The sequence below is a fragment of the Lipotes vexillifer genome, unplaced genomic scaffold (assembly GCF_000442215.2).
Source record: "Lipotes vexillifer unplaced genomic scaffold, Lipotes_vexillifer_v1.1 scaffold587, whole genome shotgun sequence".
NCBI lineage: Eukaryota > Metazoa > Chordata > Mammalia > Artiodactyla > Lipotidae > Lipotes > Lipotes vexillifer.
In genome coordinates this window covers 129,220-156,019 of record NW_006790779.1, presented here as the reverse complement: position 1 = coordinate 156,019, position 26,800 = coordinate 129,220, and the positions used below count along the sequence as shown (strand labels likewise).

The following is a 26,800-nucleotide window of genomic DNA, read 5'->3' as shown; positions in this document are numbered from 1 at the left end:
CATGCCAGGTATTTGGGTTTGGCTCTGTGGTTTTGGGTACTCAGAGCCTCTTGCCAAGAGCTGTAACTAATAAAGCAGATCCATTTGGTGACAAGCAACAAGATATACCAAAATAGAATTGCCTTAACTCTGCATTGCTGGAGCTGTCATTGGCTTAAAGGTATATTAACCAAACCATACCAATGTTAAAAGTATATTGATGGTGGGTGGGTGGGGCGTATGATAAATTCATTCTGGACCACAAAACTGCCTCACCTGGGTGAGTTTAGAGGCGACTCAGTTTCAGTCCATGGGTGATGGCCATTCCGCCATGTGTCTGTTTCTGAGGTTCTGGCTTGCTTTTGGTGGCCAGAACTTTCACAAACATCTCCTTGGGGTGTTGGGGGGGGATATATGAGATGGCAAAGACCTTAGACCTTAAACCACAGACCCTGCTTGGAGCTACCGCTCTGCAGAAGTTCTGGAAGCTTTATTGTTTGAGCAATGCTCAAAGCTATTTCTGCCTTGGCAGCTGACCTTTCAATCAGGAGGTTTTTGTCACAATACCAGCAAGATCTGCAGTGTGAATAAAAGAGGATTCTGCTTGCTAATAAGCTTTTGCTTATTTGATCTTAGTTTAAGAGACTATGCGTCTCCTAGGGTGTGTGTGTGTGTGTGTGTGTGTGTGTGTGTGTAAATTTTCTCTGATGACAAGCTTTTGTTTTAAAGATTGAAAATATGCAATGCCCATTTCCCCACCTTGTCCTTTACTTTTTTTGGCAATGCCTATTTCTTATTCTTAAAAACCAAAGAACAACTTTCAATTTGTTTCCATTAGCATCATCCCTTTGCTCTTGATAAGACCTAGGGTGAAAATATAACAAGCAGACGCTATCACACTGTTGTAATTTGGTCAACCACTCTGGTACTATCGATATCCACCATTTCTACACACTCAATTTCCTCCCGATTTTCAGGATTTTTCTTCTCTTTCCTTTTTTTCTTAGAGGGTGGCAGGAAAGTCAGTATCACAGGTAAAATGGCAAAGCAGTGAAAGAAGGTGACAAATGCTATTAAAAACAAGCACCTGAACAGTGTACAGGTCAGATTTGAAGGCACAGCTGCAAGAGGAATCAGACCAACAAGATAGCAGAGGTAACTCTGTAAAATAGCTACCCCATGCACTTCCAGGGCATTTTTTACCCACTTCGTTCTTGTGAAATCCTTGCCCAGAACAAAGGTGGATAATAGTGGAGCACAGTTGTCAATTGTGTAGTTAATTCCGTAAATTAAGCATAGCACAGAGATGCAGTCCAGTTCTACTTTCCATAATGTCATGAAACCTATAACTCCAAACTCCACGGACACAACCGTTAGAGTGAGCCAGACGTTAATAAGAGAATCTGCCACCAGGAAAGCCGAGAAGAAGAGCAGGAACAAAGCACTGATGCAGGAGTTGTGCAGGGGGGCCCCCAGAGAGGAGGCATATCGATCCATGTACACGAAGGACGGGTTGAAGACGATGAACTTCACCTTGGAGGTGACAGAAAGTCTCCTCAGGGTCTCCAAGAGATCATAGAGTTCTTCTCTGTTCGTTTCCATGGTCTTGGCCACCAAAAACATTCTGGAGGCCACTACATCAACCTCATCATTGTACTTTTTAGAGAAGATGATGTCCTCTTGAAAATGTGAAAATTGGGGGGCTTTCAGGAAGGAATTTCTCAACATGTCTGTGAAATTTTTCTTAGGCAAGCCAGTGGTCACGTTGAGTTTCCGAAGGTAATTTAAATAGCTCTCAAACCAGGATATTCGCACAAACCCCTTGGTGTATTCTAGCACGTCTTCTTGGACACTAGTGTTCCAGTATTCTATAGACTCGTATATGTAAAACCCAATCACCGGACTGTAGTTGCTAAAGTACTTTTGCTGGGCAGTAGTGTACTCAATGGTTTGTGTCGCCGTTGCTACGATGTTACTAAGGTCTGACCCTTCACTGACCTGCAGGTAGCCCATTAAGGCAAAGGAAATATAAATAAGGTAAAAGAGAACTACAAAAGGCTTGACATAGGTGTTGGTTATCCAGTCACAGTAATAGCGTTTGAGGAAACATACCAATAGGTGACTCTCGTAAGTGTTCGCTTCCTCGCCGTCAGTTGTGTCCTCGCTGAACCTGGCCGTCAGGAGAAACCTGTACCACGCGGGCTTCTCCTGCAATGCCTCGGGCTTTGGGACTTTCCTACAGAAGATACTATGCTGGTAATTGTTTTCTATGTAGCCAGTGAATACCAGGCTGGAACCATAAAACGAGAGTACATAGAGGTAGTTGAAGAAGATTGCGATACAGGAATTGCAGCAGAAAATCCTGGCTGCCTCAATGTTCGTGAAAGGGCTGGCCCCTATGCCAAAGGTGACCAGGTACATGGCAGTGGTGAGAGAAAAGGAGAGCATGGAGTCTGCATAGACCGCTGCAGTTCTCTCTTTAACGTGTTGGTCTTCTCTAGTTTTCCTCCAGGAGGATAACATTTCAAAAGTCCCATATAATCCATGACCTGAGGGGGCAGAAAAAGACCAGATCAAAAATTTAAAAGGCTAATTAATCTCTCTAAAGAGGGGAAACACCTTGGTCCTGGGGAACTACTGGGTCAAAGGAAATATAACCCGTCCTAGGGGTGACAGGTGACAGTAAATGTCACTGGTTTCTCCTGTGGAGAGAGAAACTCGTGTTTTAGTGAACCGTAAATGTTAAGGGCTAGAGGGAAGATAGAGGAGCTAAGATCTTCATGCTTCCTTCTGGCTCAGGAAAGCTGGGTGGACTTTTGCCTGTAAAAATATGAGGAGACGTGTGCTTGTGTCTTTTGGGGGTTATGCACATTGATAGTTTAGGGTTGTTGGTGCAGTTTGCAGAGTATTTGTTTGCCTTGGTTGGTGGAACACTCCAGAGAGGATGCCTGGCCACTCATCATTTTGCTTGTCATCCCCACAAGTCTGGCTGGAGGTCAGCACAGACTAAGGTGGTGGGCAGAGAGGGTTCTGAGTTAACGGCTCATCACCTCGTTTAAGTTTGGCCAAGTAGAAGGCTTTAGGGAGAAAGAAGCACTGTATTTAATCTGAGCCTTCACAGGAACCTAAATCACAGCCTCTTTTTTCTTCTTCCCCAAATATCAATGCAGGAAGCAATAAATCTGCGAAACAGAGGGAAGCAAAATAAGTAGGGACAAGTTTCAGTGAACAGGAAGGATGGAAGAAGGAACAAGATTCATATGAACTCAGTGGATAAAAATGAAAATTCAGGTTGAAAGTTTGTGGCGTGTCTCTTGTCTTCAGGGACGTTTGACCCGTTTTGGTTGTTTATGGATGGCGTCTCCAGCAGGCGGTGACTCTGCTGGCTTCTCTGCACTCTTTGGCAATGGCCTCTGAGGGACCGGGCCAGATCAGTAACCTCCCTCCTGAACTACTTAGTGCCTTTGGCTCCTTGGTTAGTATTCCAGTAACCTTGGAACAGCACGGGTACAGTAAGTGCCCGTTTTGACTTTATTCTACTGCCTAAAACCAGATCTAGTTGAACTTCTCCCGTCTTTCCTAGTTGGAGCCAGACATTTCCTGGACGGGCGTCCCCAGGTTTCCAGGCCGCTGCAACATTGAAAAGACCCACAAAGTGACCTGTTGTGGCTTTCTATCACCCCTGTCTTGGCACTGAGATCGGCAGATCTCATTTTCTGCTTCTACGCCTTGGCATAGTCAGTCCCATTGCTGAGGATAATAAAATCTTAACCCTGTGGTACAACAGTCTGGTTTTTAAAAATGAATCTAAAATCTCCAGCCAGTCGTAATACTGAGTAAAGTGAGTCACTGTTACCTTGTGTTCAGTCATTGAGCGCTTGTCTTCCCTCGTGCCCAGGCTGGTATTTATATATTTATTGTGAAGTCTTGGCCTCAAACCCGAATGCCCATTTCATAGTCACGATATAGGCGTGTTTCCTCAGAGAGATTTGGCATTTATCTTAATTTACTAGGCACTGCTTTACAGCCACTTTTAGAGGTCAGGTCAAGACTGTCAATTTGATAACTAGCACCGTGGCCCCTATTAAATTGGAGGCACCTAAACGCCCCAGACATGAAGTAAAAAGTGCACTCGTTGACTGGCATACTGTTGTTAATTATGTTTTAGATAGTTAATGTCTAGTCTTACCAGGGAAAACTATTTATTAAGTTTGTTGCCACTGTGTTCTCAGGAAGGACCAGCTGATCTTTGATTAAAATAACCGATCCCGGGCTTCCCTGGTGGCGCAATGGTTGAGAGTCTGCCCGCCGGTGCAGGGGACATGGGTTCGTGCCCCGGTCCGGGAGAATCCCACATGCCACGGAGCGGCTGGGCCCGTGAGCCTGCGCGTCCGGAGCCTGTGCTTCGCAGCGGGAGAGGCCACTGTCAAAGTGATCCCTTGAAATGAGGGTAAAAAAAGTACCTCCGAGGCATCTGCATACTGGGGAAACAGTACTGACCATTTCACCTGGGGCCATGTAAAATAAGTTCTGGGGGGCAAAACACACTTTAGAGTTTCACTGAAAATGGCAAATGGAATTTTATGTGTTTTCTTGCTAGAAAGAAACAAAAAAAAGTTTTAAAACAGGGCTTTGGTACTGAGTCATTAAATATGGTAAGAAAATAAAGATGCATAGAGCAGGATTAGAATTACTCATATAGTAGGATTTGAATTAAATCTGTTTTGCAGTCCTTTTTTACAATTGGTGTGATGTTCTCTAATGGTATTATCTGACCCTGACTCTTGTTGGAAAATACAGTAAGAATCCTTTTCTTACCCTGCTGTTGGATGATCTTAGAAGCTAATTGAGGAAAGGAATTTGAGTTAACAGAGCTATTAGGTGAAAAGAACAAGGCATTTGAGGGTCCAGAATGAACATAATCAAACTCAAGGAAAGGTGGAAGTAAGCTGTTCGCCTGTCTTTTGAGATCTGTTGCTGCATTTTAAATGCCTTATCCTTCTATAGTTTGATCATTTTTATTGAGTCCTGACTCTTTTTGCACATCACATGTTCTTGGTTCTGGGGGCAGTTCCAGAGGATTCTGATCTTATTCATAGGGGCTTATGCTTCTCCTTCATTCCTCTCACTACAGGGGTGTGCATACAGATACAGAGGCCAGAAGAGGAAGCCCTGAGAAAGAATCTGTTTTACCTGATCACTCAGCGTTTGTTGCTAGTCATTGTTGGCCTGGCCTGCAAAGGCCCCCACCGTTATTCCTTATAGGCTAGATTCTTGATTCTCAAGCCACACCCCTCTAGCAGATGCCTACACCCTAAACTCCAAATTGCAGTTGTGCACTGTCTTCAAAGAGCTCTTTGGATTTCAGGGACAACTGCTAACACCATAACTGGGCCTCCTTACTGAAGCTCAGTCAATCAAGGGAGGGATGAGTGCCAACATAGCTGCGGGCGCCTCCCAGGGATGAGTAGCCTGGACTGCCTAGCTGGCACCAGACCTGATTCACAGCTGGGTATGTATGCTGAAGAGGTTGGTCTCTTACCCTAATGGAAAGCTGAACTGTGGAGCCCCTGTTTTCTGGCCTGGACTCAAGGGGAGACATGTTCCAAGAGCCGTAGGACATGAGGAATGCTCTGTCCCCCAAGAATGTCTGCTCTGCCCATCATCACAACTGAATTCCCTGTGGTTTGGCCTTCAAGGGTATTCTTTTAAATGCAGCCCCCTCTGGAATAGTGTGTCTACTGAAGCAGCTTCCCTTTGGTCTGGGGAATGGGGCAGAGAATGGAGATGGGGAGGGAGTGCAGAGGAAATCATAGGTAAGGAGGATCTCACAGAGACTAACTCCTTCCCAGTTTTTCCTGGTCCAGCCAGCCCAGGTCTTTGTTTTTACATCCATTTCAGAAACTGGGCCAATGAAAACCAAGGAAAGGCAGGGAAGAAAGATTTTGGTACATTCTGTTCCTCTTCACTTTCCTCTCTCAGCAGCTGCCTCCTTTCTTTAGTGTCAACAAATAGATTTAGCCCTTGGTGACCAGAAGCCCTGCACGTAATGGGAGCCTGGGCTCATCATCCAAGGGGCAGGTCCAAGACCTGGGGCAGCCTGAGACCTGGAAGTCAAAGACTGCTGCATGGTAGTGAGCCTGCCAGGAACTGACCAGCATCCTAGCTCGCTCCCTCTCTTACAGTCACAGTGGTTAAGGCTGATGAATTGCCAGAGGGAACTGCTAAACAAGACATAGTGATTCTATCAAATTCTGAAGATAAAGAAGCTTTTAAGGTATTCACTTAGTCTTTGAAAAGCACATTCAAGATGTTTGTTTCTGTTTTGGTTCATCTCATGTCTGTATAGTTACGTGCATATGAACACATGCCTATCAGTGTGTCAAGACACACACACAGGTCCAAGTTCTGATTATTCATGAGTGAATGCTCTGTGGCAGCGCAGGCTTTTAGCCAGGCCCTGGGATAAGGACAGTAGAGCTCTTCACCAGTGTTCAGATACAGTTTATACCAGGAGTGCAATTTAAATTTTATTAGCAGTAGTCTTTGGGATTTTCATCTAGTAAAGTCAAATACCGAAGGATTTAGGCTAATCATTTTTCTTCTTTTCCCAAGAATTTTCTATCTTTATGTGCAGTTAACTTGCAGGCTTTGGAGGCAATGAAGAGACAAGGCAGCACAGATGATAAATAACACTAATGGTGGAAAATCCTCCAGTCACTTAGGGTGAGTCTCAGGAATACTCACAGATTAAATCTCACTCTCACCCAGACTCTTTTCTGGGACCTGACCAAAGCCTTTGGGATTGTTTACAATCCAGCGACGCAGGAATCGACAAGTGAATAGTTGAGAGTTAACCTAACTTTACCCAGTAGATACACTTCCGGAAAGTTGTTCATAAAGTCAATTATATTTTAAATGTATTTAATGGTTTTGCTATCAGAGGCAGTCTGGGTGATTTGTTTATTTATTTATTTTTTTGGCCAATGAATATCACAGGCAAGTCGATCTACTTTTGTACATTTGGACTTTGTAAGGCAGATTTTTCTTCAGGCCCAGATTCTCCTGCCTTCCCCAGCACACAGAACCACAGCGCGGAGGCTGATGCCTCTGGGCGCTCCTCACATTTTAATCCTTTAATCCTAGCAGGATTTCCTCATCCTGAGTTCCTAAAAGTAAGGAATAACTAAGATGGAGGAGGTAAAATGAGATGGCTTCCAGTTTCAATGGGAAAACACTTAATATCAGGAGACACTGAAGCCGTTTATAGCATGCCTGGGCAGTGCCAGATTTCATATATGGAAATAAAATCACTACATTCTTCTAGAAAACCCATGGAGTATAATGAATGCATGAGAAAAATCTGCTTAACACATATTTTATTCTTAGACAAGTTTCACTAAGTAGCTCATGTTTATAGAAAGCTTTTCCTTCCATGACATCCACATAAATTCATGATTTTTGTTTTTCTGAGAAGAAATTTAAAGTGTATATATGTCTGGCCTGAGTAACGTCTGTTTTAAGGGAGAAGTTCATTAATTGGGTTACATTTACACTTTGCCTGTTACAAACATTTACTTTCTACGCTGAATTGTTTGGTTTATCACAGCCTGTTTTGTCTCACAGTTAGGAGTGAGAGTAGAGGTGTACTCTGTTTAAGTTAAGACAGATGCTCACATCACGGCGAATATACACATCTTACTCTTTCTACCAGAGGCTTGTCACATTTTGGTGATTCTAATCAGAGCTTTGGGTTTTAATCTGAGAAATGATTTTCCTTCATTCGAGAGCTGCAAATAAGAGTCCAAGAAATGAATTGGCTAATAGCTCTTCCTTGTTTAAAGATAAAAGTATTTACATACTCTGTGTGTGTGTATACACGTGCGCACGCACTATATAAAATCAGTGTGTACAACTGTGGCCCATGATATATGCTATGGTCATTGTGTAATATCTCTTCATATAGCAGACATATGTAATATATAAATATATGTGTATAATCCCACCGCTGCCACCAAAAAAAAAAAAGGATAAATATATGTGTATGTGGCATATCTTATTCAAACACATTTTATATATTTACATATAAAATGTGTGAATATATACTATGTAATATAGAGAGAAATATATAGTATTTCTATTCAGACATTTAAACAATATATGTAATGTTATAAACACATAAAAATGTATATAAACATGAACTTACTGCATAATATATCATATTGCATATGATATATAATATAGGTAATGTGATATATAATATGTATTATGCACCCAGATTACACAGAGACACACACACATGTACCCACACACACACACACACATGCATACACATACACACAAGATGACTAGTAAGTTGATATGAAATTTATTTTACTGGTGAGGAGGAGAAATGTTAGCGCTGCTACACCAGTCAGTGCAGAGAAGGGGCTCGAATCCCTCCCTTAGGTTCCATCTACACTTTGGTTCTTGGCTGGTGAAGTACCCTAGGTGAAATGCAGGATATCCTTGACAATGACTATGAATCTGCTTGCCTTGTGAGCTACTGTAGACCCCTGTGGTCAACACTGCCGGGCCCCAGCAGTGACTTTCTGAGCTGCTAATCCAAATGCAACAACAAACTAGGTGTCTCTCCTCATGGTCTGTTTTTTTTTTTTTTTTTTTTACCAGCTCAGTGTCCTTCCAGCTGTTGCTTCCAGCTGCCGGACCTTCATGGAATTGGCCACTCTCCTATTCCCTAGACTAGTTGGCTAGACCACCCAGAGGATACCCAAGAGACCTGGGTCAGAGATGAAGCACCCTTGCATTCCCCTGCCTAACTGGGCTCTGCCCTCCTGGACTGTGCCCCTAGTCCCGTTCTTGTCTTCCTTTATGGTTAAGGATAGAACAATGAAAAGTGTTTGATCCATCCCCTCAAACCTATTTTTCCCCACCCACCCCTTACTGGAAGGAGTGGTGGAGCATAAGGATAAAAAGCCGCTGATAACTAGCCACAAAACTTGATTACACAGTAGCCTTGTAAATTAGTCCCACAATGAGCACAGGTCGTTAAAAAAAAGCTATTCAGGAAAAAACTTTGAAAAATAACTCTCTTATGTCAAATCAGATGTAAACAACAGTGGGAACAACAAAACCCCTATAAATCAATTATTTTTCTAGAAACTACTGAACCTTTTAGTGATTTATATCTAAGCAGAGTATTTGCACAGCATTCTCGCATACTTCTACTCCATCATGTAGATTGTCCTATTATTGCAAATAATGGACTTCTATGATAAAGTAGTAGCTTGAGCCGTAAGAAATGACCACTATTGTCGTTCAAAAATGGTGAGATATTGGTACCAATTTTGTAGGTGAAAAATGGTTGAATATTGACAATTTTGTATTTTATTATTATCTGGCTGATTTTTCCCTCCCACATTTCTCATGACTTTAGAAATATACCAGAATACTCATCAGGAAAGCAAAACTTTGCAGGTTTGTTTAAGTTTAGAGCCAAGATAATTAAGAGTGCCAATTTCTCCGTTAGAACGAAATTTCTTGCACAGGAACTTTTACCTCTTTATAAGCCTGAGCTCCATATACTGTGTCAGATTCTAGGTGGCAGCAAATAAGAACAAATTCTCATAGAACTGAGCCTGATCTGGTTTCTGCTCAATACAGATAATCTTAGAATATATACCTGAACGAAGCCAAACATCCTTGCTGTTAGTCTCCTCCTAACACTTAATCAACATCCTTTCTTCCTTTCCTGTCCTTGAATGTGAGTGGCCTGGCTGGATAATGTAGAAGGAAGAGGGAACCCTGGATCTGACATTAGGCTGTCTCAAAATCCCAAACATGTGAAAGGGCTTGAAGAATATTTTTCCTGAAGAAAAGTTTTCGTCTCATCTGGTCTCTGAGTCTCTTGTATCTTAATAAATGCAAAGCAACCCTTATAAATTAGATTACCACTTAGAAAGTAATATCCAAAGTATCTTTCACCGCAACTTCAGTTCTCCCCTTTTAGCTGTACAGAATGTACATGAAGCACCAAACCTGCCAGAAGAAGGAAGAAAACCTTCCTTCTGTTCCCTTCTATATTCTCCAGCATTCCATTCCTTTCCTGATTTGTGTCTGATCAGCAAAGCTGTGGAAATATTAAGCCTGTAAGGAGAGCTTGCATGTGCAAAACCTGTGCCAATTTCTTAAATCATCCCCAACTGCAGGGCAACGTTGTAAATCCTCATCCTTTAAAGGAAATTCCATAACGGAGTCACATGATGAGTGTGAGATGTTTACAAGTGGCAGTTCAGGTACCTCAATACCTGGTGTTAACATAGTTTGGAAAGAAAGGATATTACGTTACGCATAAAGGGGTATGGATGAAATAAACTCCTCTCCAAATTATAACAACTAAAAAATGTCAATGAGCATTTATGATACCATAGACCTTTAAGAATTTCAGCTCTAAATAAACTGATCTGACTCATATGGACAGGGGTTTTGGCAGAAGTGGGGTTGTCTAATATGCATGACACTGATTAAAAACATTCTAAATCCTGATGTATCTATGCTTACATCATTGCCAAAATGATTCATCTGTGTAGGATATATTCTTATTGCCAGAGATGTCACGTACCGTCTTGGCTAGAAACACACAGTCACATCCCATTATGGTGAACTCTCAGAGTTTATCCAGATTCTTTCCTATTCTGGAATTTTGTCAGGTTAATACTGCTTGACACACATGGTCTTAAAATTTTCCATTCTAAATCTACTGCCATTTTGGCATTTGGCTGGGTCTGGCCTTATGTGACTGGCATCACACTGAGACTGTTTAGTTTGTTGAATTTTAAATCTATAATTGTTTATCACATTATAGACCTATTGTCGGCCAAGAAAATGTCTGGAAAGGAAAAAGAGACTTTTTCTAAGATACTTTTCCTTCTAAAGGAGGCCATATATTTTTTAAAAGTTTTATTTGATAGTATATTAATACCACAGAAAATCAAGAAGTTTTGCTTAAATCTGCTTAGTTTAGAAACTGGACAAGTTTATTGACTCATAGTGCAAAACGCTTTGCACTGCATTTCTTCTTGGTCATTTGAAATATTTATTGGCATTTTAGGACTGGTCATCAAAAAACCAGAATTAAACATTGGTCCTGAATGCAGCAGCATTTATGCGCATGCTCTGGCTTATATTCCATTTTACAATCAAATCTGAGAATGAAGAGTTTATCTGAGAAATACAGAAGGGCAACTATCCTAAATCCAGACGCTGTTGGCTTTAAGAGCATATTAAGCATCCATTACGTGATGCAAAGTATTTATTGCAAATGGGCCTTAGCTACTAAAATGCGTAGCTTCCTTTCATGTTGTGACTAAGTAATTTGAGATCTCTTTGAGCTGAAAATGTACAGAAAGGTTGCCTACTGACTGTCAGCAGGGAAAACTGCCATCAAATCAATGCATGTAGCATTCCTCACAAATTACAAGCAAGGGTGTATGGGGCACTGTGGCGCTTGATCCCTTTCACGACAAATGCCAGATTTTTCTGAATGGAATTCATGTGAAGTTCACTGATACGGGGTCTCCCTTGCTAACAGCATCTTTCCATCTCTTACATCCCTCCCCACACCAGCACTACCTGCTGTATTCCTTTTTGTGTTGACTTCTACTTACAATATTTAAAACTTAAAAAAGTACAAAAATCAGTTTTAAGAAATTTTAAATATTGTAATTTATTTTACTTAATAAAATTTAAGAAGTTTGGAATATTTAATTTCATTTTACTTATAGTGAAATTTATTTGAAGAAGTTTTGAATATTACTGTTTAGTTTTACTTAAAAATTGATTTTAAGGACCTCTAAATATTGAAATTTTGTTTTACGAATGCAGTTAATTTTCAGGAAGTTTTAAATATTGTATCATTCTTTGAGCTCACTGGTAACTACTTAAGAGTGTCATAAAACCAGGAATGATAGTCCTTTTTCTATCCCTGACATCCTTTTTTCCTCCCCTTAAGAACCTGTCTCCCTTCAGTTTCCCATAAACCCTTATCCCCGTTTATCTTCCTCCCACAAACACAATCACAGCAAAAAATACACTATTTTTAAAATGAAAAGCTAAAAAACAAACAAACAAAACAACCCCCCAAGCATCTGACTAATCATGAGCAGAACATTTTAATGGAAATCTTGACTCAGGCCTCCGTGGAAGCTCCTCCTAACCAGTCCTTACTCACGCTTCAAGGAACCGCCCTGTATTCCACAGTTGACCCACATTGTCTTGGGGTTATCTTAAAGAGGCAAAGTGATGCTGCCATCTTAACAGACTGAGTTCAGGAGGAAGTATGGCAGCCTCCTCCTGTGCTGAGTTCGGCAGTGATGAGTAAATCGATCTGGTAAATTCGCAGCATGCTCAGTCTCCGCACAGTGCCCCACTTTTCCACAAAGGCTGCTAAGTATGTGTTTATTGCCTGGGTTTCAATTCCCACAGGCCGCAGAGCATGGAAGGCCGCACGTAATTCTGTGGCCCCGCCAGCCCCGCACGTTATCATTTAACCATCATGCAGCTGAGATTTCCCGAGTAAATTCCTTTCTTCTCTACTACCCCCAAACAGGACACAAGGCATACTAATGAACTCCACCATAGTTTTTCCCCAGCCAATGAGAAATGTCACTTCATGTGTCATGTCAGTATCTGATTCCAAATGACATTTTAATTTCGCTAAAGGGATTGATGAGAAGTTGCCAAAGAAGAGGGGGAAGCTAACTGAATCCTTGGCCCACAAGAACTCTGCCATCAGGTTTGCTGGGCATGGCACCTTCAAAATCAGATGGACAGAGCAACTGACATTATGTTATGACCACTACGGCTTTACGTTGACAATTATCTCTGTCAGGAAGTTCCTGCAGCCTCCAAGAGAGAACATAGTGGGATTCTCACACTATCATTTTAAAACGTTCTCCTGAGTTCTTAGCAAAGACAGGAAAAAGTTACCTTCTTATTTATGTCTCACTTGCTGGCTTCAAAGTTCTCGTATGTTTACCATATCGTTCTGTGTGATGTTCGCATCCACTCAGTCCATCGGGTAGGGAAACCGAGGCCAGTGGACACTGTTCGTGCCCAACCTCTGTGCCCTCCCATTCCCCATTCTTGAGGTCACGGAAGTCTTCTTACTCCAAATACTGGTAACCTGAGGGATTTCTCCAGCTGCAGGAATGTGCTTGGTCTTCCCTGGGAAGTGCTGGGGAGTTAATGACTCGGGGGGAGAACCCTCAATGAATCATACATAGGGTTTCTGGGTACACTGCGCAGCTTTCAGCCTCCTCACCCCTCAAGGAGACCTCTGAGGTCTCTCAAAGGTCCCCGGTGGGACTAAGCCACAGGTGCACACAGCGGTAACCTGCTGATTAGCATACCCCAAATCGTCTTCCTTCCCTGTTTCATGTCCTCACTCCCATGCTGGGCTCTCAAAGTACTTGTATCTAAATCCTTGTCTCAGGGTCTGCTTCTGGGGAAGCCCAACCTAAGGCACTGGAGCACAGAGATTAATATCTGCTCAACACCATGCAGCTACTTAATGGAGAACCAGGGCTGGAACCCAGGACTTTGGACTTCCAGCACATTTACCAGATAAGGCTGCCTCTTGTGACCCAACACCACCTTACAGAACTGGCCCCAGGGCTTCTGGGCAAGAGGAGGATGCCATAAATGAAGCAAACTTGTTAGACGGCTTCTCCTTGCCTTTTAGGAACCCAGTCACCACCACCAGAAGGAGGAAACAGAAAAACAAAGGGTCGTAATTACCTAGCATGACGAAAGGGACTCCCAGGAAGGTGGAATTGTATTTCCCACCAGTAAGGTTGATGATCCCGGCCGCAGTGAGAGTGGCCAGGCTTATGGTCACCAGCCCGAGCAGGCCCAGCCAGGGTTTGCTGCGGACGCAGTCCTGCATGGAGCAGCAGAGGATGGCCATGGTGGCCACCAGGATCAAGCTGGTGACCAGGTAGCGTTCTGATACGCGGCTGGTCTTCTGGAAATCTTCCCTCAGTGAGGAGGACGTGTAAGGGTACATTTTGACTTTGCCGTTAGATTTCTGGAACAGTCGGACGGTGTCGCAGAAGCTGGACTCCCACCTCTCTGCCACCATGTCGTTGAGACTGTTGATTGACTGCAGGTAGTAGGTGAGCTGGACGGCCTCTGCGGATTTCACTCGGTCCTTGCTGTGCACGGTGACGCCTCCAAGCTGGTGCCCGTTGTAAACTGCCCTCCCGTCCTTTAAGTGAGTGATCGGGTACGTGATAGCAAAATTGGTCCGGTTCGTGGCCCGAGCATTCTTTAGCTCCTCCAGGACATGCACTATGTCGTCCACGATGCAAGTCTTATCGTTATTCAGGATACATATGTGAGCAAATGTGTAATTAAATCCAGGCCTTGGAACCTGGATCCTGGTCACAGCAGCATGCAACTATGGGGAAAAAATGAGAGTCAGTGTTGATTACCAAAAATAAGACAGTACTAAGTGACATTAGCTCTGTGGATTCAAACGTCTCTATTTTTTGTGGGGGAGGGGAAAGGGAGTCACTCATGCCATCTCTAAGCTAAAGAGTTCAAATTAAATGTTATAACCTTACATCAGAAGTGGGTAGTAAGGATGTAAAACACAGATTTGAACTTGTCAGAAACGAAAATTCTCAGACCTGGTAAGTCACTGTCTCTGGGGTGTGGCCTAGGAATCTGGGTTTTCACAAGGGATTCTGATATAGCTAAAGTTTGAGGAGCACCACCATTATTTCTACATCTTGTGTGTTCTTTATGTGTGATTCAGTTGGTCTATAAATATCTGAAAATTTTATACTGGTCCACCCCAGTATAAGGTCTCCCGTTGAAAATGTAAAAAGTGAACTAAGGTGCAATTCCAAGTGCACAGGTCTCCTGTAGGCCCATCCCTTGCTGCCGATTTGTAGGGCAGCTAAATGATTTCCCCATTCAATGTAGTCACTCTGTGACATAAAAGACAAGCGGTTCACCTTGAGGGCCCTTGTATTCTCTGCTTCTGTGGGAAGGGAGCTGTAACTGCAGAGCTTGGCTGGGATACATGGCAATCATGCTAAGGGAACACAGTAGGATTTATTCTGCACATCTTGCCCTAAATCACATTTGCTGTGCCCGGGTTCTGTATGCCTGTGATCCAAGTGCACATGGGAGTACAGACACTCATTTAACAGCCCCTACTACATGCCAGGCACAGTTCTAGGCCCTTTATATGGATTAAGTCATTTAATCCTTACAAGAAACTCTAAAGTAGGTACAAATACTAGCCTCATTTTACAGACGAGGAAGCTGAGACACAGAGAAGCCAAGTCACTTGCCCAAGGCCACACAGAGCTGGGCTCTACCAGGCAGTCTGGTTCCAGAACCTGTGCTCCTAGCCCCTCACCATACGCCTCTAGGTTGGCAATACCAGAAGCTAGATGAAGGTTCTTGCTAGCAGCCATATCCTGGTTTTGTGCTTTCACTGCCCCACCTCTAAAAAATTACAAGGGCTCAAGTTCAGATATGTAGGAGCGTGTGTAATCTACAGCCTAAGGTGAGAAAATAAGGCCTTCTCTCTGTGAAATGAGGCCATTAGTGGAGTGTTAAACAAATGAGCACATCTAGGTCCGTGCCTGGCACTGAGAGGGCTCTCCCAAGAGCAGAGCTAGCCGTTATTACGTACCTGATGAACGAGGAACATTTCACACTTAAAGGGAATAAAAGCCTCATATCCAGAGTTGCCATACTGTTGCTGTGCCATTATAACTCGTAACCTTCTGAGCGTCTCCATGACCCTGATAGATTTGCTCTTAAATCTGCTGTAGCTGGATTATTTGCTGAGACATTTTCCTGTGCATGCATGTGCCAGGGTGAGTGGGATACTTACTATGTTTTTTGAAAATGTCTGAGGGGCACCAGCTGTCAAAATCCTCCTTCCTCACATCTCCTCATGGGCCCCAACCCTGAGGTTCAGGAGACACTTCATTGTATCACATTTGGCTGAAATATTTTGAGTCCTTTCCTTCATACGCACACACACACACGCGCGCGCACACACGCACACGCACACACACACACACACACCCGCACCTGCACGTGCGCACGCACACACACACACACACACACACACACACACACACACACACACACGAGTTGATGTCCCAGGGATACCTAGGAGACTGTTTTCACAAAACTCTAAGCATATGCTAATTTTTTGTTTTGATGCTTTGGGATTGATGAAGAGCAAAATGTCTTGAATGGTTCTAAACACTGAGAGTGTGTTTTCATCCATTCTTCTCTAAGCTTGGCCCAGTGAATTTTGATTAAAAGAACTCCTAACTACAAAAAACATTCCAAAATATGAAAAGTAACTTTGGAGGAGAGAAGAACCAAGAGGAGTTTAAAGACAAGAGGGAGTTAAAAGAAAGACTTTGGGGGAAAGCGTCAGGATAGGCTAGAAAAGGAGTGGTATTGAAAGCATGCATATATGTAATATTTAGTGCATTGTTTGTTCCCACGAACAGTCTAATAAGTCTCCCTTAGAGTGATTACTAAATATGTCAAGAGAAAAAGATTGCCAAATAAGATGGTGCTAAGTCACAGGGCTGAACCCATTTATAGCAAGGGGATATTTTCCATCCATTCTCTAAGGCGACCATGCCACGCTGGGTGGGGAGTTGTAAACTATTTAGTGATCTGCCAACTCTGCCGATCTACTGCTGGGACCCCCTGGGACCACAGACCAAAGAAGACAGACATGCTGTTAACCCCTGTACCACAAGCTCATAGGAGGGAGGCCTGGAAAATAAGAACCTCACTGAAGTTTGAGAGGGAAGGTTTCTTAACTCTCAGTACCAGAACTGCTGTGAGATTCACCTGCTTTGAATTTCCGAAGGGAAGGTGGGTAGAACATGTGTCGCTCTTGCTTCTCAGTGGCAGGGAGATGCTGGGTGAAAACGCAGCCAGAGAAGGGGTGTTGGCTGAGGCCACCCACCTGGCAGGGGGAGTCTACTGGGATTCTACTGTGGGATAAGAGGTGAGAGGATAAGGAGAGGTATGGGAAAGGAGAATGGAGACTCCCTCCTGGGACTTTTGGGATTACTCAGTTCTGATCTTTGGTTCTTATGCCTACACGTCAAGTACACACACAGTCTGCTCTTGGCTGTCCACAGAGCCACGGGCAGACACACTGCACGTGCTACTTGGACATCTACCTGTACAGGGTTTTAGAATGCCTTGATTTACTTTCCTAAAGGAGCCCCACTCAGGACAGCAGAGGCATTAGTAGGTGATCTTAGATTATATTCATAGGGGAAAATGGAAGCCAGAGATCAAAGCTATGCTTTTTTTTTTTTGGTTTATACTCACTTTAAATTTCTGCACTGAAAAAGAAAAGCAACGTGAAAACGATGACAAGTTAGTTTACAGTGACTTCATCTTTGCCTTTAAATTAATCTTTGCTCTTAGGGGCAGAACGGGGAAAGAAAGATAGGAAGACATCATAGCATGATAGTGAGATGGTAACCAAGACACCTCAGTCCATGAAATAGACAATCTCAATCCCTGTAAGCTTATTATTAGAGACCCTCGGAAAAGAAGAGGAGAGGGAAGTGACATAAAGTCATAGTCCTGACCCTTAATATAGTCTGAATCTGTCATGTGAATCAGCATATAATCCACGTTTCTATAACTATGTATAGATTTTGGATTATTCACTCAACACACATTCAATAAGTACTCATCAAATCTACTGTGTTGTCAAAATAGGATAATTTCCCTGAATTTAGGGTGCTCACACTTACACATGGAAAATCACATAAGATATCTGACGTCCGAAACAAAGGGACTACCCTAACAGTAGACAATGCCGAGCGCTCTAGTAAAGCCTAATCCAATGTCAGTCTTGATCACAATATGTTTATTATTATTGTATTTGCCGCCAAAGAGGCCAAAGTGAATGTTAAATTGAGATTCATTCTAGGGCTCTGAACATACTGTTTAAATTGTTAGATTCTTTTCTCTCATCACCCTTCAGGCTAAGAATGATGACAGTAATAGTAACTAGTCTGCTAAGCACTCTCTATATAGTTTTCAAAATTTATTCAATACAAGACTCTATGGACATGGTTAAATCATTATTCCCGTTTTATAGCTGGAGCAATTGAGGCCTAAAGAGTCTAGACCAGGGCAACTTTAGAACTTTTGGGGAAGAATGAAGGATTGTCAGCTCACCTGATTCAGATGACTGGCCTTGATGTGACTGAACTGTGGGATGGCCACATTTGGGGACCTGGGGTCCATTAAGAGAGACCAGAAATAATCCAAACAGCCAAACTTTATCTTTAGGCAGCAACGGAACATGGCAATGTTAACAGGTAATGAAGGGGATGAGTTTTGAACTTACTGAATTTTCTTATTCTCCATCCAGCCTCTTTAGGTGCCAAATGAAACTTCTAAAACCGCCTTACCAAGAAAAAAGACCGGGGGGCATAATGGAATCCAGTAATAGGAAGTTTTGACTTCAAGTCTGGCTTTTGCTGCTTAGGTAGGAGTGTCGGAGACCCTAGGAATGTCGCTCTGCTTCTTCATGTCTCAGATTTTTCAGTAAAAAAAGGAGGTTGGTCTAGCTAATCTCCACGGACAGTTTGGTTCTAACATGACATGATTCGAAGATGAGTGACACCCACAAAGTACACAATCAGATCCTCAGTGAGAGAAAGTTAACTTCATAAATATCAATTTGAGATTTATTACAGCTGCTTGAAGTATGCTTTTCCAACACACTGAAGTTCTTTTTAGGTCAGTGACAGATCTGATAGTAGATGAAACCCAGAAAGAAAACCACAGGGTAGGGAAAAAAGGTTTACTGGAAAAAAAAAAAAAAAAAAAGATTCTCTTCTCTGAGTGATTTCCCATGCTGGGGAGGCACTGGCTCTTATAATCCCCTTCTGCCAGAGCCTGGGACAAAGCCAGTGTGGGCTGCCGGTCACGACAGGCCAGAGTCTAATTTCCTCTGCGCCTCTCCTTGGCACACTCAGATCTTCCTCAGAAGACAGCAGGGGCACCTTGCAGAGGAGAGTACAGAAGGGAACCGGGAGGAAGGAAGTGTCCGCTCCCGAGTGGCAATTAACATAGGAACAATACCTGTGGGTCCGGAAGAGCTTTTCTGATACCTTCCAGCTCTTTTTTGTATTAGTTTCTTGTTGAAAAAGGGGAGAGAGAAGGCAGGAAGGCCATTCTGCCAGGCAGGGCAATTGACGCCTCAGGCTGTCCCCCAGCAAGCTCAGCTGTGCCGGGAGGCTCAGAGGAGGTGGGGGGGGGGTCCCCAGGGGGGATCCGTCTGATGGCACCACCTCTATCAGCTGCCTTCCTTTCCTCATCTCACCTTCCCGCCCCCTCCTTCTGCCACTCCCAAATAAGCTGCACACATGGAAACAGTTTAAAAGGGGAACTTATTGGTCTGCCTTTCTAACCTATATCATTTGCCCCCAAATATTACCTTCAAAGTGATGCTAAATCAAAATTGCTTCAAAATGCTTTCAAGGAATATCTGGTTTTCATGCCCGAATGGAGTGTTTTCTTCACTGAGTCCCACCAAATTCCAGGCCTTGATCAGGGTCTATATTCTGCCACTGTAAGTGGGTAGGAACTGACTGGCAAGGTATCCTCACCCAGGACACAAGAAAGCACCTTGAAGTGGATGGATCTGGTCTCTGCAGTTCATCAATTACGCTAGCTCCCTCGGTGTTATGTTCTGTCTCTGCATGATCTCACTCTCACCCACTCTCTTTCCTCTTCTTTTAATAGAAGTGTATTACATCAGAACATCAGTCGCAAGTTGGGGATTGTTACTGTGATTCATTTGTAGTGCAGCCAAAAGCAAGTTAGTCATGCCTTAATAAGTGGACCGAAATATCATTCTGCCTTTGAAACATAACATGTTCGGAGGACACCAAATTTAAGCTGTGGATATAGCTAAACAAGTGACTGTCCACACGCTTCCTTTACACACAGGTGCCTGGTGTCATGCTGACCTGCTCCAGTGACAAAAAAACCAAGTGGTTACCTTTGTCAGTACTGCAGTGCCAGTGTAGGTCTGGGAGAGTGGAATGTTTCTGTTTTTCTCCTTGCTTTACCAGGGGGTAAACACTGTTTTGCGGGTGCTGACACTAAAAGGCCCACCTTATAATTCCCCAAACAGGTTGTTTGTCTTTGCAGCCTTGACTGAAAAGACATTGCAGCTTTGGGTTTGAAGCAAATGAATCTGTGATTTTTGAAACAAAATATAGTAATGACGAAGGAAAAGGCAATTGCAATATCTCATTGCAACTTTTGCCTGATTCCACGTTGGTCTGGATGAGACAGAATGCAATGAACCACAGGTTCAATACTCTCCTTTTCCCCGTAGTCTGGGAGAAAATTTGGCTCGCTCTTGATTAGCAAAAAAAAAAAAAAAAAAAAAAAAATTCCTTGATATGAAGACTCCTGGAAATCTGTAAAGTTAAACTTTCTGATTAGAGTGGTCCCTTTTTATTAAAAAAAAAAAAAAAAAAAAAAAAAAAATTCCTTGATATGAAGACTCCTGGAAATCTGTAAAGTTAAACTTTCTGATTAGAGTGGTTATTTTTGAATCCTGCTGTCCTCACTTGACTTTCATGGTCAAGCTTAAACTCTGCTTGAACAAGTTTGTGGGTCATGAGTTTTGCTAGGTAACTAAGAGAACAGGATGCTCTCAGAAATGGAAGAATATTAAAGCTGACTGGCTAAGAGGCAAAGAGAAGTCCCAAGGAGCCGAATGCCTGGGGAACTGCCAACAACCGTTTTAAGATTTGGTCAGGAGACCACAAATAACTATGCAAGGGGACAGAAAAAATAAAAAAAAAGGATAGCGAGGACGTCTAGGTCTGGAGAACAACTGTGAACCTAAGTGGGAAAAGCACTGGATCAGGAGTCAGAAGACTTCACTTTGAGTCCTTGTTCTGGGTCTGGCTGGCCACATGAGTTAGAGATAAATAAAGAATGAACTTTTGAAAACACATACCATGCCACTTCCGTGCCCTAAAGTCTCCAGTGGTTCCTCATTGTGCTGAGAGCAAAAACCCAAGTCCTGAGTGTAGCCAACAAGATGATCCATTGCCCTTCGCACTTCCTACGGATTCATATCTCACCGTGCCCTAGTCAGGCTGCCTGTCTTTGTCATGAGTCTGCCTGGAATGTCTTTCCTTCAGATAGCCTTACTTCCTTCACTTCCCTGCTCAAATGTAATCATCTTCCCTGACTCCACCCCCAAGTTAAAAAATAGCATCCCTCGTCATCACCATCATCTTTGCTTGTTTTAAGTTTTTCATGGCACCAATTATGATATGGCATTACATTATATGTAATATATACATATTTGTTTCTTTATTCTGCTGTCCCCACTAGAATATGTGTTTTCCCTTTGCTGGAGTGTTTGTCTCTTTGGTCTACTACTACATCTCCATTACTTAGTTCCTGAAACATGTACTCAATAGTTATGGAGTAAACACATGACTATAATAATCTTGTGAGTGAATGGATTTTAGTCTGTCTCATGGGCATGATGAGGGCCAATGAGGTGATAGATGTGTATGCATATTGTAAACCCTAGAGGGCTACACAAATGTAGTTCTTATTCAGCAGGGAAGCATGGAGTGGTTAGTATCTTCCAGCTGTCCAGACACAACCCTACAATTGATTCCTGATTCTCCTGGAGCCCGTGATCTTTCCCACGATTTGGCAACATCTTGTGCTGTAGTGGGAGGAACATGGGTTATGAGGTCAGAATGCCACCAGTTCAAATCCTGCTGCTTAGTGCTAGCTTTCAGGGCATAGATAGCTGCCCCTATCTCCTTACCACTTCAGTGCACACCAGCCCTGTTTCCGGCCTGATGTGGAAATAATGAAGCATTAACGTACTATCTCAATCCCAAGCAGCCTGGATCGATGACTAAACACAGTTTGTGTATAAATGGCCCAGCTCCCTTGTCCCCAAGGTGGGCTGACTCTGCAACATGTGTTCCTCATTGGCTCCTGGAGCTGCCCAGTGGGATTAGGCTCCAGTTGCCCACAGAGTAATCGGCTTGACAATGTCCCCATAACTTACTTCTTCCCTTCCCCGTCTCACATTGCCATTATCTTACCAGTGCTTCCTGGGGTTGTCTTCCAAATATACCACTTGCATCAGTTCCTTGACTCTGTGTCAACTTTAGGGGGAACCCAAACTAAGACAGTTACTTCGGGCATTTAATTCAGTTTCATTATCTGTAAAATGGGGATAAACCTGACCTCATAGGGTCATTATGAAGATCAAGTGTGATAACATAAAAAAGGTGTGTGGTCTGGCATTTAATATCGGGTTAAACCATATGAAATTTCCACTTCTATAGGTAAAAGAGTGGTTCAGTATTGGCAATTTTATGTGGATCACCTAACTGACCTTCAGCGAGGGTCTGTTCTTTCCCCTTTTAGCCCCTCCTCCTTTCCAAGAGTCCTGCCAGAACTCCCCTGGGGGGAGGGGGGTCACAGACAATTTTATTTGGTTTCCAAGGACCAGTTTGGTGGTACCGGGACAGGCTTTTAGGAAAAAGACAACAGTTTGGGGCTAGAATATCCACTCATTCCCTTTTCCACGAGCAAAACTGAGACTTGCAGATACTGTGGCCATGAGTCCCTGCATGCAACTGGAATGCACACTTTTAGCAGTTTTCAGCTTAAGGGAAAAAAATGCTATATAACCCACATCCCTGAACTCTTTGGAACTGCAAATAATTGATAACAATATTAAATCTACAAAATTATGAACAAGCGTCTTCATCAGACGAGATCTTTGGCAATTTTTTTTCCTTCAAAGGATTCACTAAGTCTGTAATGGGCACGGAGCAAGGAAAAAGTTCCGCCTGATGACACGGCGGCGGCACTCCTGAGTGGTGGACCATGAGCTTTATAAGAGCAAGTACTTGATTTAATTCATAAAAGAGTGTGTTACCTGATAGTGCATTTTTTTCCTGGAAATGTTTTTTTTTCTGTTTCCCAAACTACTGACCTTACAAAGCTACTGACCTTAAAAATCACAGGAGTGTCTCAGCTGCTGCCCTCCTTTTCCAGATCTGAAAAGAAGTCTTACAGAGCAAATGGTCAAGGCCATGATAGTTTCTGTGATTCAGCTTGCTAGGGCCTTGACCTTTCTGGGAGGTGCCCATGTCGGTGGCCTCATGTGGCATGGAGAAGACAGACTGCCTGGACTCAATTGCCACCTGTGGCTCTTAGTAGGTATGTGATCCTGAACACTAAGCTGTTACTTAATAGCTCTTTCTGTGCCTCAGCTTCCTCATCAGTAAAATGAGGTCAATCACAGTACCTATCTCCTTAGGATTGTTGGAGGATAAGTGAGAAATTGAATGGAAACTGCTCGATATAGTCTCTGACACACAAGTGCTACCCAGTAAAGGTTTGTTAGCAAAAACACCAAAATGAACAAACAAAAAACCCCCTTTCTATCCTCTGTTTCGCCTTGTCCCCCTTAATTTTTTTCTTTTACCCATAGAACTTCCTCAGTGTTTCTTGAAAAGTATCTTCAATGAAATGTAAAGGTGACAGATTTTTACTCCCATCTTTACTAGAGACTAAAGGGTAAATGGGGTTAATAGCATGCATCAGTACACATAATTGAAGAGAACAGCTGGACTGTATGTGTTTACAAGTTGTACTCCCTAATTCCAGGATAAGCTCCCAGCCTGAAACCATTCCACCTCCTTCAGGTTAGCTGCCCAGTTAGATTACCGTGCACATCCGACTAGGAAGGGGACTATGGTGTGGGTGAAAGGAGGAAACTAAAAGGTGTTAACTGCCTATGAAGGGTTGGGCTTTGTGCAGAGAATGCTGCATCTATCATCTCATTCAATCCTCACAGCAGTTCAGAGAGGTCAATGTTACATTGCATTTACAGGTGAGGAAACTGAGCCTCAAGGAACTGAACTTGCCCACAGTCACAAATTTAGTAAGTGGACCAGCCCAGATTTAAATCTTGGGCTCATAAGATTGTCTCCCAGTGGGGTTTTTTTGGCACAGTAAAGACCTCACCCCTCCATCTCTGTGCTTTGGCCATTTGGATATTGATAAACTTGTTGTGGGGTGTTAGGCTTTAGCATGGGCAAGCCGCAGAATGACATGGTTAGGGGAAGTTATGAATTAAAAGTGGTAATGACATAGCAAAATCAAGGGGTCAAACGTGACAAAGCAGCCTAGGGGAAGCAGCAAGACTCTGGCCTGTACTGAACAGTGAGACCCAGCAAATGCCAGCTATCTGTGATAGAGACCTCAGAGAGAAGCTCCAATCTCATTACTAGTGACAAGCACATGCCACTAGCTGGAGATGCCGAAAACAGATGTATGAAGACAAGCCTTTCATCGGTCCAGATAGCATCCTTTGCATCTTGTATGTTTTCTCTGTGACTCTCTCCCCACCCCCTATACACACACGCAGAAGGAAAAAGAAAAAAAATACGTTATAGAACACATTTGTGAAAAGGGCTGGCAATTTGGGGGTCTATTGCAAAACATGAGATTTAAGTTGGGGGTGTACAGGATTTGGCTATCACTCCTCCACAAAGGCAGTTTAACATTAGAATATAAATGCTCCATGAGGGCAGGGACTCTGTTTCACTCCATACTGTATGGTACATAGAGGAAGCCCAACAAAGCCGTGCTGACTGAACCTTCAGTGTTTGTTCCTTCTTTGCTGATTTATATTTTCTCCGGTGACATTGAATGATACTTCATTTGTACCCAAAGGCTACTGTTCTACCTGCATATCATTTCCATCTTAAATAAACAGATGACATTGAATTTCGTCCTGTCACTTACACACTGCAGACAAATGGCTGACCTCATTAGACAGACGGATATGGTTAGAATATAATGTAAAAAATGTAAGAGCAGAGAAACAATTTAGGTAGGAGATTGGGTGATTATGTGTTAAAAAATAATTGGGTAATTATGTGTTAAAAATAATTACGTGTTATGCTTAATCATAGAGCAGTTTGAATTTTTTCTAGTGTTTTTGTTTGTTGGAGGGGAAAAGTTTTTTTAAATACAGAAAAGTTTAGAGACTTAACATAAAAACTCCCATGTACCTATATCCAATGTCATGTCTGTTTGAAGATTCTGGCCCTCATGTTAATGCTGTTCATGTAGGTGACCATATAATTTATCATGCAAACTGGAACACTTTTGAGAGTGCAGGAGGGCACTAGTAATTTCACAGGATTACCAGGCACAGAGTGGGACCATCATAAGCAAAGCATAGAGTGGTACCATCATAAGCAAAGCGGGATGTTCTCCCTATCTATGGGGGTCTCAGAGGAGGTAAGCACTGTTGTGATTTCATCCATTTATGCCTCACGATGGGCATGAGATGGCAGTCCTTTGGTTTGCAGACCCATCACTGCTGATGGAACCTAGACTGTTGCGGGTGATGCTATCCTGTCATCAGACAGGCCTCTGGGAAAGGAATCTGGAGAAACTCCTTCCGTCTCTATCTACTTCCAACCACACCTACCTTCCCACCGTTGCAGCTTCTTTCCATGTCAAGGCTCTGATGTTTTGCAAGATTCAGCTCTCACATAGCCTAGTTCTGTTCACTCCTGCAGAGGTGGAGTGCATCCATAGTACCCTTAGAACATTCCATCTTCCTGCCCTGAGCACACTGGCCTTGCTGGAATTGACAGATAGCTTCCCCTTGGTTGTCTTACTGACATGTGGCTTCTTCCAGCCAGGAGCCGAGGTTGCTTTCCACGTTCAAATGTGTCACTCTGGGTGATTCTATCTTGCTTTAAGGCCAACAGTGGCGCTCAGACTTGGCTGATGAAATTTTTCAAGGCTCGCACATGTGAAGACTGTGATGGGTCTCAGGCAGGTGGGAGGCCAGAGCATTTTTGCTTCGTTGGGAGTTAGAGGTCACACAGCAAAAGTCTTAGGCATTTCGTCACCAGTTAAAGCAGTGAACCATCTACTCAACATGTACTAGGTGTCTACACTATGCTGGGCATTAATAGAAGCCCTGGGGAGATAAAGAATATTGACATGGTTTTACCCTCAATAAACTTAGAGTATTGTAGAGGGACTTTAGGCAGATTGTCAGAATTGGTTAGCACAGGCGAACCATAGAGTGAAGTAAAGCGCTACAGTTCTATAATAGGAGTAAAGGGGGAGTACACGGAGTCTAGTATGTTGGTGTGTGTGTGTGTGTGTGTGTGTGTGTGTGTAGCAGTGGGGGGTACAATGAAATACAGAGTTGGAGAGGAGACGGGCCAGATGAGGGAGGATTTTCATATTCAACAAATATGTATTAGTAACTATTAGTAAATCTTACATCAAGCCATGTGAACAAGATAGGTATGGCTCTGCCCTCACAGAGCATTCAAACTATGGGAGATACAGACAACCAAAGAGGCAATTACAAAATCTGCATGGAGTCCTAAGATGGGAGAAATACCGGATATTAAGGGAAGGGCACCTACACCAACCTTGCTGGCACCAGGGAAGTCTTCTTGAGGAAGTGACTTCTAAATTAGCACTTGAAGAATGAGAAGAAATTAACCACAGGCAGAGGCTTGGCATGGGTTCTGGAACTGGTGGGGAGAGTATATCAGGTGGAGGCTACAGCATGGGCAAACTCGAGGCACAAAACGGATGTCGGGGAAAAGGAAGTGATTCAGGCTGGTCCGGGAACTGAGAGGAAAGGTCCAAACCACACGAAGCCTTGTCTGCTGAAACT

General features: G+C 43.1%; 1 protein-coding gene across 1 annotated transcript in view; it reads right to left on the bottom strand.

The window, feature by feature from the left end:
- Positions 1 to 757: 757 nt before the first annotated feature.
- The window catches only part of PTCHD1 (patched domain containing 1), a 50,567-nt gene continuing 24,524 nt past the window's right edge, over positions 758 to 26,800 (bottom strand). Inside the window, exons 2-3 of the mRNA XM_007463958.1 lie at positions 13,777 to 14,437; positions 758 to 2,528 (exon numbers count right to left, since the gene is read on the bottom strand). Of these exons, the coding sequence (XP_007464020.1) occupies positions 874 to 2,528; positions 13,777 to 14,437 (2,316 nt within the window). The 3' untranslated portion in view covers positions 758 to 873. The remainder of the gene's footprint in view (positions 2,529 to 13,776; positions 14,438 to 26,800) is intronic.